Source organism: Euprymna scolopes, chromosome 2 (genome assembly GCF_053919585.1).
Source record: "Euprymna scolopes isolate OS-2025 chromosome 2, ASM5391958v1, whole genome shotgun sequence".
Taxonomy (NCBI): Eukaryota; Metazoa; Mollusca; class Cephalopoda; order Sepiida; family Sepiolidae; genus Euprymna; species Euprymna scolopes.
In genome coordinates this window covers 163,600,028-163,612,527 of record NC_136483.1, presented here as the reverse complement: position 1 = coordinate 163,612,527, position 12,500 = coordinate 163,600,028, and the positions used below count along the sequence as shown (strand labels likewise).

Here is a 12,500-nt window from a genome sequence, read left to right as displayed (position 1 = left end):
AACTGTGGTTAAAGTAGTCATTTAGATGTTTGCTATAGCTTTTTATCTTATTGAATGATGAATTTTAAAAAGGGGGACGCTCGTGCAATAAATTGTGTCCGTTGGCGTATTTTTGATTTAAAGACGCTACGGTTTATATATAGAGAGAATATTTTTATTACAAGTTTTAAGGGGAGATAATTGTCATGTTTTCTTGACGTTATTTATTATTTATTTGACGGGTGTAAGGGAGGTAATTAGTCTAAGTTAATTTATTAAAAAAAATAAATAAAAATAATAATTGTAATCTATTTTTACTAATAAGTAATTTTTAATGATTTAAGGTGGTTTATATTTATTAAATTTAAACCAACGTTTATGACTACATGTCAGAAGCTCCTGTCTTGAATTTAATAGTTTGGTTGTACTTTTTATATCTTCATATTTTAAAATTTTTAGGGTCTCTTTTGTACATAGTGCACAAAATTTATCTCCTGGTTTATATGATTTGCAAGTCTCAATTATTTGCCATTTTAAGTTGAAAGAAATATTGCTGTTTTTTAGTTGCCAAATATAGTTGGATAGAGTAGTTTGGTTTGACAGAGAGTTATTTTTAAAAGAATGTTTGTGCGTTGAAATTCTATGTTTTATTAGGCCAGATGTGGAACCAATATATATTACCTCTTGCTTGTTGTGATTATTTTCCGTTAGGTCTATTGTTGGATTATTATGTGGTGGGTTGATTAGTAATTGATCGGTAGATTGGTTTAAGTTGGTGTTATTATTTAATCTGGTAGTTGAGTTATGGCTGTTAATAGGTTCATGTAGATTTGGAGTTTTTGATACTGTGCAGCTATAGATAACATTTTTAATTTTACATGAGCCTTGTAGGGGACATTTATTTTTTCTTCTACAGTTACAGTCCGATGTATTTTGTATAGTTGTATTTTGTAGTTTATTAATTTTCTTATTATTAGAGCTAATTATTTTCTGATGAAGGTTAGGCATAGTAGAGTAAGAGACTTTAATTGTGTTCTTATTGAAAATTTTATTATATCTATGGGGGGCTTTAAAGTTCTTATCTAATATTTAAAAAAATTCTCTGGCTACGTTTGTTTCTAGGTTTTTGGAATATGTCTTTTAAATTCAATAAAAACCGTCCTAAATTTGCTGATGAGGAGACCTTGCTTACCAAAAAACTATATATAATTATTCTACATAACTTGATGTATACCACAATAAAAAGCATTGTTTTCCGAAACGATCGTACAGATAATTGATTTTGTTGTTGTTCCTTCTTATGAAACGGATTTTTAATTTAATTAAAATTTGATTTTTAAATTTTAAATTATAAATCACATTACTTAATATATACATATATATATATATATATATACATACATATATATATACATATATATATATATGTATATATATATGCATATATATATGTATATATATATGTATATATATGCATATATATATATATATGTCTATAAAGTTCACGTTTTCTTTCTTTTTTTCTTCCTTCGATCAGATGCGAGATTTGAGTCACGAGAACATCAACCTTTTTATCGGTTCGTGTGTCGACCCCCCGAATCTGTGCGTCCTTTTCGCTTATTGTTCAAAAGGAAGTCTCCAGGTATGGCAGAAATATTTCTATTGTATTCATTTATTGATTTCTAGACAAAAGCTTAAGTAATTTTCAACAAATTCGCATAATTGGTCAAACTTATATTCATAAATGACCTCCCTGACAAAATTGTCTGTGAGATGGGTATATATGTTGACGACACCACGCTCTATAATAGACACGACAGGAAAACAAACGAACTCATATCTAAAGAAATGGAAGAAACACTAGAGAATGAGCTCCAATCTGTAGTGGAATGGTGACAAAAATGGATGGTCACATTCAATGCTGCTAAGACTAAACTTGTTTCCTTCAATAACTACAAGAAACCTTCTCTACCACCAATAGCAATGGCCAAAGACTCTTTATCTGAAAGCCCATCTTTTAAACCCCTCAGCCTAATGTTCACAGGAAACATGAGTTGCAACAATTACATTGAAAGCATTGCTAGGATTGCTGCGAAAAAGGTAGGTTCTCTCTACCGTGCTAGAAAGCTACTAATGCCTGAAAGTATCCTGTACCTCTATAAGGCCACAATTCGCCCATGTATGGAATATTGTTGTCATATTTGGGCCGGTGCATCTGCTACTAGTCTCTCACTCCTAGACAAGGTTCAAAAGAGAGTCGCCAACCTAATAGGTCCTGAACTATCATCCAAGCTTCAGCCTCTGTCCCATCGACGCAATGTAACATCCCTCTGCCTGTTCTACAAGTACTTTAACGGTGTATGTTCTGACGAGTACTTGTACCCCCTCGACGTAAATACCCCCGACAAACCCGACAAGCAGTACAATCCCACCCTTCACAGTTGAGATCCTTAGATGTAAGAGAGCCTTCTACTCCAGTAGTTTCTTCCCCAGAACCGCCTGACTTTGGAACTCCCTGCCAGGTTCATGCAGAAGTTCAAGTGTAACGTGAACCGACATCTTGCTGCCCAGCTCCCCACCTAGTACCCCTGTAAATTGTGTCCCTAATAGTAGCTCCCTACATCAAAGTGGCAATGTGCTTTGTTTGGAGTTAAAATGTAATTAAAAAAACCCAAAAAAGTAAAAATACAATATTCCTAAATCCCAAAGCAGCAAACAGAATATATATATATATATATATATATATATATATATATATATATATATATATATATATATATATATATATATATATATTATTATTATTATTATTATTTGAGGGTAGACAATTACATATGGTCGCTACAAATAGCCATCTGTTTCAGTAAATGAAACTTCCCCAGGCGACCAGGAACCTCCCGACGCCACAAAGAAAAACCGTTTTTCTTGCTGCTTCATTCGAATACTTTGATTAAAATAATATTCGCAATATATCAATAATGCAAACATACAGACTAACTGACTTTAGTTTATATATATATACAATTGATTTTATGTATCTTTTCTTTTCAGGATATACTGGAAAATGACGATATCAAACTTGACTGGACATTTAAGCAATCTCTTTTATCAGATTTGGTCAATGTAAGTATTTCATTTTAAACTAGAAATACAAGTTTAGTTATTCGTAATGCTTTCTTTACAACCAAGGCTCTCATTCCGACTACAGAATTTCTGTAACAACTTTCGTATTGTTCGATCACTTATGAACCTTAATCCAAATGCTCTGTTGAGCTTTTTTGGGGGGGGGGCTTTATTTAGTTTGAACCCATGCAAGAAATTTAGGTGGTTCTACAGAATACAAACTAACCGAAACCGACTTTTTGCTGAATGAGATTTACGTAAGCAGTTCGCAAAGCCGTTGTCCAACAGTCGATTAGTACCAAATGAAACACGTTTTATCGAAGGAGTTTTCTTTTAATATTAGAAAAAAACATTTGTAATAATATCGACCCCCCCCCAAAAAAAAAAACTGTTGGGAAATGATTACTAAGGGAGGAAAAGCTATAACCAATGGAGGAAATCGTTAATTAGCAAAACAAAAGAAAATGAAGTTAGTAGAAAGTGGTTCACCAAGAGATACAATGGCGACTGAAAATAGAATTGTTAATCAAGGTGTGGCGGTGACTAAAAAAAAAGGACCGGACATAATTTTATACATTTAGAGTTAGTTTACAAACAGTGATAGGAGTGATAGCGAGTTTGCAAGAATTGGCGACAGTTTCCAGTTGGCGACAGTTGACGGCAGGTTGCGGTTTGGAACAGGAGATTATTTGATAAACTGACTGACAATGTTGGCCTTGAAAGACACCTAAGATGTCGACGTTAGCAGTTGGAGGGTCGTTTGCCACGATGGTGTCACACACACAGCCAGCGTATAACTAATATCTACAAAATGTGTCGGAGTCTTTTGAGTTGTTTTAATTCATTTTTATACTTGTGAACCTATGATCGACTTATCGGTAGTCGCCAGTGTGAGAGATAACGACACGGCCAGTAAAAGAGGATTGAAGAGAAGAAAGCGACAGCGTTTGGGGCTAGTGCTTGTATTGTTGAGAGGGAGTACCTGATTATACATACTCACCTGAATGGGTACGGATTATTTCGGACGAATGTAAATAATGAAACAACTTTCTTTATTTTTCCATTAATTTAATCGTTGGTCCTATTTTTTTTGTACTTGTTTGAAAGGGTCTGGTCGTCGGCAAACAGTCAGATAGTACATAGGTTAGGTTTGGTTTCGATTTAAATCACGTGATCTGTTCATTTTTTTTTTTTTCATTTCAGCCTTGAGGTTGTCTTTAACTGTCTTCTGCCACACATTCATTTTCGCGGTTCAGATTCGTAAAAAATGCTTCGTTTGTTTCCGGCTGGTTCCGGAAAATTACTTCTGTAAGCGTCGGTCTAGTTTGGTTCGTATTCTGTAGAAGTGCCGAAAACTAGAAGCATTTTAACGATAACATATCTATTACAAAGAACTTATATTCTTTAAAATAATATTCTGAAAGACATTATTGCAAATTTATTTAGAAAATTAAACATCAAGTATGTCAAGTTTTTCATGAATCTCTGAAATGAACTTTTCAAAAGAGAGTCGAACAAAGTCAACATTTTTCAAAAAATCAAATATAATATATGAAGTTAATGTAGTTTTCTTGAAGCATTGTGTATTGTGTACATAAAGAAAATTATTGATGAAAATACAATGCAGAGGTATAACGGATAGACACAAACGTGAATAAAATAAGGCATATAAGGGTGGAATAAGATATGCACTTTTCATTAATAGAACATATATTTTTATAAATAAATATAATAAAAATAAAATAAATATAATAACATTAAATATTAACACAGGCCGTGCATTATTAAGGTTAAAGAATAATAATCATAGATTTTAAAATAAAATACTATAAATTTCAGCCTCATTTAAATTTCTGTGAAACTGCTCCTGTTTACAACAGCTCCCGTATGCACATTCAAACAAAAATTGAAAACATGTATGAGGAAGGAAATTTTCCCGAAATATTATACAATGTGAAACTTCCATCAACGCAACATGTATACATTTTTTTATGCAACGGGGTTTACGAAGTGTTGATTTATGGAAACGGACGAGATCTTTCTTTGTTTCCGCTTCCGTTCCATAGTATAAAGAGGTCCAGCAGCTTTAACTCTAATATCCAATAGAACAAAAACAAAGTGGTCCTTTATATATATATATATATATATATATATATATATATATATATATATATATATATATATATATATATATATATATATATAAAGGTCCACTGTGTGTGTGCATTTTTATTATTTCAACATTTTTCCACTGTTTTTTTTACCAAATATACCTCCCAATATATATATATATATATATATATATATATATATATATATATATATATATATATATATATATATATATATAAAGTAAATGGTAGTTTGCTTGAAGCATTGCTGGTAAAAGAATATATGAAAGTTTTAAAAGGCAAAAGCAATCACAGTTTCTTTTCTTTACTCTTGTGATTCCGGTCCTTTCCGCATTGCTTTTTAAACTTCCATATATATATATATATATATATATATATATATATATATATATATATATATATATATATATATATATATGCATTAAGAAATCAACATCCAATTACCAGAACGTAAAGTTGCATCTTAAATTCGTACAATATTTAATTAAATAAATGTCGCTATCCAACTACGTTAAATTCCATTATTTCAAAATCCTTTTCGACAGTTATTATGTTCTCTTGCTCAGTCGACTATGATATAGTTGATCATGAGTTAGTATTTAGTAGACCTTTTTGTTCTTTAATATCGACTCATCAAGTAAAATAAAAAAAATCTGTGAGTTTATATTTTTTAAATGTGATAACATTTCTAAAAAGAAAATTTCATTTTCTGTTTACATTTTCGTTACATTAAAATTTTCAAAAATGCTAATTTCCTAATGGATTTGAAATTTTCAGTTATCATAGATGTGTGCAACAACTTACAATGATTAATATCAGATTTAATCGTACATGGTGGTCGCTAGAAAAGCGGACAATTTTTATAAAACTGCGGTAATTTAGTCTTTTACAAAAGCATTAAATTACTCTTATCTGAAAGTACATCTTTTAAACTCCTCGAACTAACTACATTGAAAGTATTGCCAGAACAGCTACGATGAAGGTAGGTTCTCTCTACCGTGCTAGAAAGCTACTAACGCCCGAAAGTATCCTGTACCTCTATAAGGCCACAATTCGCCCATGTATGGAGTATTGTTGTCATATTTGTGCTGGTGCATCTGCTACTAGTCTCTCACTCCTTTATGGGGTTCAAAAGAAAGTCGCCAAGCTGATAGGTCCTGAACTGTCATCTGAGCTACAGCCTCTGTCCCATCGACGAAATGTTGCATCCCTCTGCCTGTTCTACAAGTACTTTAACGGTGGATGCTCTGACGAACTGCAAGCAATTGTACCCCCTCTACGTAAATACCCCCGACAAACCCGACAAGCAGCTAAATCCCACCCCTTCATAGTAGAGATTCCTAGATGTAAGAGAGCCTTCTACTCCAGTAGTTTCTTCCCCAGAATAGCTAGACTGGGATTCCCTTCCGGGTCCCTGATTCGCTAACTGTACTGACATGCAGAAGTTCAAGTGTAACGTGAACCGACATCTTCCTGCCCAACTCCCTACATAGTACCCCTGTAGCTTATGTCCCTGATAGTAGCCTCGTATATCAAAGTGGCAACGTGCCTTGTTTGGGGTGAAAATGTAAAAGAAAAAAAAAATGCTTTTCTTTTTTTGGGGGGGGGCTAGTTCCTTTTTTGGTGCCAACGGCTTCATAATTTTCTTATTTCGAACTAGCGGGGGCAGAGGGCGGTCTCCCGGTTTTGCCCGGTCGTAAAATACGCTTAAATAAGATATTTTAATTCGTCCAGATTTCGTATATAGAGTCGTGTTTTCAAAAGTAAAAAAATAAAACAGATGCGTTTAGGTGCCATCAGCTAGAATCGAAACCGTAGAATTCAAAAGCTAATGACGTTATCACTGTAAAAATGTGACACGGCATATAAACCGATTAAGAATTAAAAATTAAAAATAAACTAAGATGAATGTACAAAATGTTTAACGATGTTTTTTTTTCCATTTTGGCCCATGTTTGACCCCTTAAAAGCAATTTAAACCAGCTGAAGATCCATTAAAGAACGACCCGTAAAAAATCCAATCATCTGAGGCCCCTAGGGCTGCTCTGCGACTTTTAGTTTCAGAGGAGGTAGACTTTTGAAAATATGGAGACGGACCGACAGACAGACATATAGCAATTTATATATTAGATTTGCAAGAGTATTATCAAACTGATGCTTTGTAATAATTGTAAAAAAAAAAAAAAAAACCCCAAAAAACAAATCAGTAATACAGTTAGACCTTTGGTCAGTCCTCAAGTCAGTTTTACTTTTCAAAACAATAATCATCTCACTTTCAAAGTTTGAAAGTCGTTTTCTGCTTCCTTCATCCATAATGTGGGTATAAAAATAGAAGAGGTGAATAAGTCAGTCGCAATGAAATTTAAACAAAATAAAATTTAAATAATATAATTTACAACTTCAAATTTCCCGCTTTTCTAGCGACCACCCTGTAGTTAAATCCCCAGCAATGCCTAGATTACAGAATACTAAATAATTACTAGAATTGAAAATAGACAACTTTCAGGAAATTAGATATTTTACGTTTAATCCTTTTTTTTTAATGTTCATATACTAGAATTAATATACTACGTCTTATGGATTCAACGACCTTAAATTATATCCAGTGGTGAGGCCCCAGCTTGCGGGCTTTGGGGAGTGTGGAGCCACCCTTTAATTGCCATTGCTCCCAGGTCCACTCTGACCCGGAGTGGTAGTATCTGTTAGGGTCTCAACTATGGGTTAAATAGAAACCGACTTGAAAACAACAAATATATTCTATTAAAAAAATTTTCTTCAAAATCTTTGGATTCGGCATTAAATAACCTGAAAAGGGGTGATATGCCGTAAAACAAAAACAACCAACCAACCTTATGGATTCAAACTTTGAAAAGCAAAGAATCACTTTAAATATTAAATTATTTTTAACGCCAGTATGTAGTTACAGCTAAATAATTTGTTTTGAACTATTAAAACAATTTCCAATGCTATTGATAATGTGTACAGCATAATGACATTAACACACCGGTTCCTGCTAGATCACCGAAGTTAAGCAACATTGAACCTGGTTATTACTAAAATGGGTGACCGTTTGGGAATTCCAGGCGCTGTATGTGTTCTCCGCTTATCTTGGCAGTGTTTCCAGTCATCCTGGACTTATCTTTGCCACTGAACTCAAACAGTGCCAATTCAGAAGAGGTGTGGTTAGATATTGTACAACCCTTGCTTCACAATTACATACACAACTATCCTTACATGGGGTATACATGGCCTTCGAGATGGAACGGAGATATCGATCAATTCATTTATTACTTTTACTTATCGCTTATGTTTGAATTCATGCTTTGAAATATGTCGTAAATCATAAATATGTGACGTAACACCAAAACTATATTATTTTATTAAGGCAATGTTTTGAACGTGATTTTTATTCATTTATCTTTTTTTTTACAAAGGAGTCACCACTTATCAAGGCCTAAGGGCCACTCGAGGATAAGGGTTAATGAGTGTACAATGGTCAAGGGGAACATGTCAGTCATCGATAGTAGAGGAAATTTGATAAATTGGATTACTTAAGGGGATGGCTGTTCAAGATTTTGTTTACGTTAGACTTGAAGACGACCATATTGTAGTCAGTTGGAAAGCAGGAAAACGGAACAGAGTTCCACGGGTGTGCACTTCTAAGAAAGAAGCTTTGGGTCATGGAATCTACGTTTAGGTTTAGGCACAGATAAAGAGTGGGGAAAATTATTGATAGTATTTTCAGCTAGATAAGTGTTTTTCGTGAAAGTCTGGCCGGGAGGGGGGCATAGATTAGAGGTCAGATGAGCACTTGCCATGAAAATAACGATAAAGCAGAGACAGGCTCGCGACGTCTCTTCTGTGGGAAAGAGGTTCCAGGGAAGAGAAAGGGCATCCCTCACTAGGCTACGAAGTCTAAGTCCTTTGGTAAAAACTCGCACAGATCTATAGGTTATAATATAGTACTACAATAACAAGTGAAAATTGGCAAGTCAGAATCAAATTTTTCTGGTTATGGTATTCACTTTACTTGTTGAATTTACTCTGGTATTTCGAAACAAGACAAATTTCACAATGTATTTATTACGTTTTAAAAAAAAATGCGATAGGCATTTATATAATACTAGCAGTGTTACTTAGCGTTGTCCGAAGCAAAACTGTAACATAACTTATATCCCTCTCCACCCTCTCTTTCTTCTTCACACAGCCCATTCCTCTTTTAGACATGCACACCCATAACTCAAGTCCGCGTAAGAGAAATAACTTTGTAAAAATCCCACAGTTACTTCCCTTTACATGATAACATTAAAAATCATGTCTACTTCTTGATAACATTAAGTGATATTAATGGTCATTTGACCCTCAAACCATGTTTTTCTAAATTTTAAATATTATTTTTCCGAGGTTATGGATATATAAAAAATGCAAACTTTTCAGGGGTTCATTGAGTATTTTTCATGTATCATCAAGACATGCATACAATGATTCGTGATACAAACGTTGACGATGACAAAAATACCTGACAAAGGAGAGAACAAAAAACAAATATAACGTTTCTGTACGTTTGAGATGAGGATTAGTTATTCGTATTATTTGGAATTTGGAATTATTTGGAGTCTTTGCTTGCAAGGACCCGAGGCGCAGTGGTTAGAGTACTTGGAAAAAAATTTAATTGTAAAAATGATACTGTCCTGAAGGTTTTAGGTTCAATTCTCATTGTATACGACCGAAAATACAATTGCGAATTACTTAGGACCTTTATCCAGTTTGGAAGATTTTTTTTTTTACTTATTTCTTTATGTGAGCAATTGTTCTTTCATTTCTGACGTGTTTGATGTTTTCAACGGCCGGTGTCATGTTTTTATGTCTACTCCTCCGATTCCTATTTAAGATATTATTTTTCCGAGGTTATGTAGAGTAAAAAAATATACCAACTTTATAGGGATTTGTTGAGTATTTTTCAATTTTTAGCAAGACATGGAAACATACAAACGGACGTTTACTCTTTATATTAAAGATATATTTTTATAACAAAAGTAAAAAAAAAAAAGGTAAAACTGAATAAAAAAACATTTTGATTGTTTGTTTCTCTTTTGCGTTTCATTTCAGGGTATGGCCTACATTCACTCTTCCAGTCTGGTGTCGCATGGTCGCATGAAAAGCAGCAACTGTGTGGTTGACAGTCGGTGGGTTCTCAAGATCACCGATTACGGTCCGAGCGCGCTGCTTCATGTCCAGTTTAATAGCAGAGAATCAGAAGAACAAGAAAAATTTAAAGGTTCGCCATCTATTATACCTGCTCCTTTTTATTAGGTTAGTGCAAAAATAATGTCGATTTTTGACGTTCATATTCATGTAAAAAAAACGGCATTATTTTTTGCACCGACCTAATATTACATTTCTAGCGCATTTCCTAAAAAAAAAATCTCTAAACAGAACAGTTTTGTAGTACCTTCATACCTCCCTAATAGTGATTAAAATCAAGATATAATTCATCACACACACACACACACACACACACACACACACACACACACACACACACACACACACACACACACAAGGTAATGAATATTCTGTGTAGCTTAATTACGATCCATATTCTCATATTTATTACTAAGCCCTACTCACCGTGCACCTTTGAAGTAAATACTGAAAATCAATGCATAAAATATTATATCGCCATATAACATTTTATAATAATAATAATAATAATAATAATAATAATAATAATAATAATAATAATAATAATAATAATATATTATTTTTAAAATATAATTATCCACTGACGCGTGCTTCGTCGTCTACGACTCATCAGAGTGGTTAAATCTAGCGAGATTCGAAATCAGGGCCCCATGATAAGAAGCCTAAACCTCTACCACCTTGCTCGACTAATATATATATATATATATATATATATATATATATATATATATATATATATATATATATATATATATATATGGACAGGAGCTGCTAAAAACAGCCTATCCTGCCTTGACAAAGTACAAAATAGACCTCGTGGTTTAGTGGGGGATGCCTTTTTCTCTTCCCTGCAACCTCTCTCCCACAGAAGAGACGTTCGAGCCTGTCTTTGTTTTTTCGTTATTTCCATGGCAGGTGCTCGTCTGAGCTCCAATCTCTGGTCCCCCCCCTCGCCAATCTTTCACGAGAAACACCCGTCTGGCTGAAACTACTGTCAATAATTTTCTCCACTCTTTATCTGTGCCTAAATCTAAACGTAGATTCCATGAGCAAAGCTTCTTTCTTAGAACTGCACGCGAGTGGAACTCTCTGCCGCTTGCCTGTTTCCCACCTGACTACAACTTGGACGTCTTCAAATCCAACATAAACAAACTCCTGACAAACCGCCCCTTAAGACACTCTATCAAAACCCCAATACTAATGATTACTACAATACTATCTCACTGATTACTGTACACGCAATAACCCTTATCCCTGAGTGGCCTTCGGGACTTGATAAATGGTGACCCCATGTAAAAACAATAATGTATATATATATGTGTGTATATATGTGTATATATATGTATGTGTATATATGTGTATATATATGTATGTGTATATATATGTATATGTATATATATGTATATGTATGTGTATATATATGTATATGTATATATGTATATGTATGTGTATATATATGCATATGTATATATATAAATGTATATATATGTGTATATATATGTATATATGTGTATATATATGTGTGTATATATATATGTATATATATATATGTATTCTGTATATTCTAGAAGTGTAAGCCATTTTTATATAGAAGTGTATATATATATATATATATATATATATATATATATATATATATAGAGAGAGAGAGAGAGAGAGATTCTAGAAGTGTAAGCCATTTTGACTTTCAGATTGTTCGCTGTTACACACAAGTCCTGGGAGGTGACTTGTTTGTAGTAGACAGTTCCACAGAACAAACAATATTCTTACCGTGTCGAAACCCGGGAAAAGAACATGTGAAATTGCTCCAGAAAAGGTTTAATATTTATGAAGCAACTCTGGTTTCTGATTAGTTGGTAGCAGAACGTGAATTAATTTGATTCGTCAGTTCTTAGCAGCATCGTTTATAAATAGAATCGTCCGACTGTGTGGGATCATACCCCATTAAAAGGTCATTTTGATGGGATGTCCCCTAGCGGCTTCGGCTGTCGGGAGACAGGGTAGTACAGGTCAAGGATTCGTCACTTGACACTCAGCCCAACAGGTGAGGGGCCGGGAACC

General features: G+C 33.7%; 1 protein-coding gene across 1 annotated transcript in view; it reads left to right on the top strand.

Annotated features, from left to right (window-relative positions):
* Positions 1–12,500, top strand: part of LOC145298400 (atrial natriuretic peptide receptor 1-like) — a 186,640-nt gene that overhangs the window by 123,992 nt on the left and 50,148 nt on the right. The window contains exons 13-15 of the mRNA XM_080144315.1: positions 1,517–1,621; positions 3,031–3,102; positions 10,344–10,512. Coding sequence (XP_080000441.1) covers positions 1,517–1,621; positions 3,031–3,102; positions 10,344–10,512 — 346 coding nt within the window. The remainder of the gene's footprint in view (positions 1–1,516; positions 1,622–3,030; positions 3,103–10,343; positions 10,513–12,500) is intronic.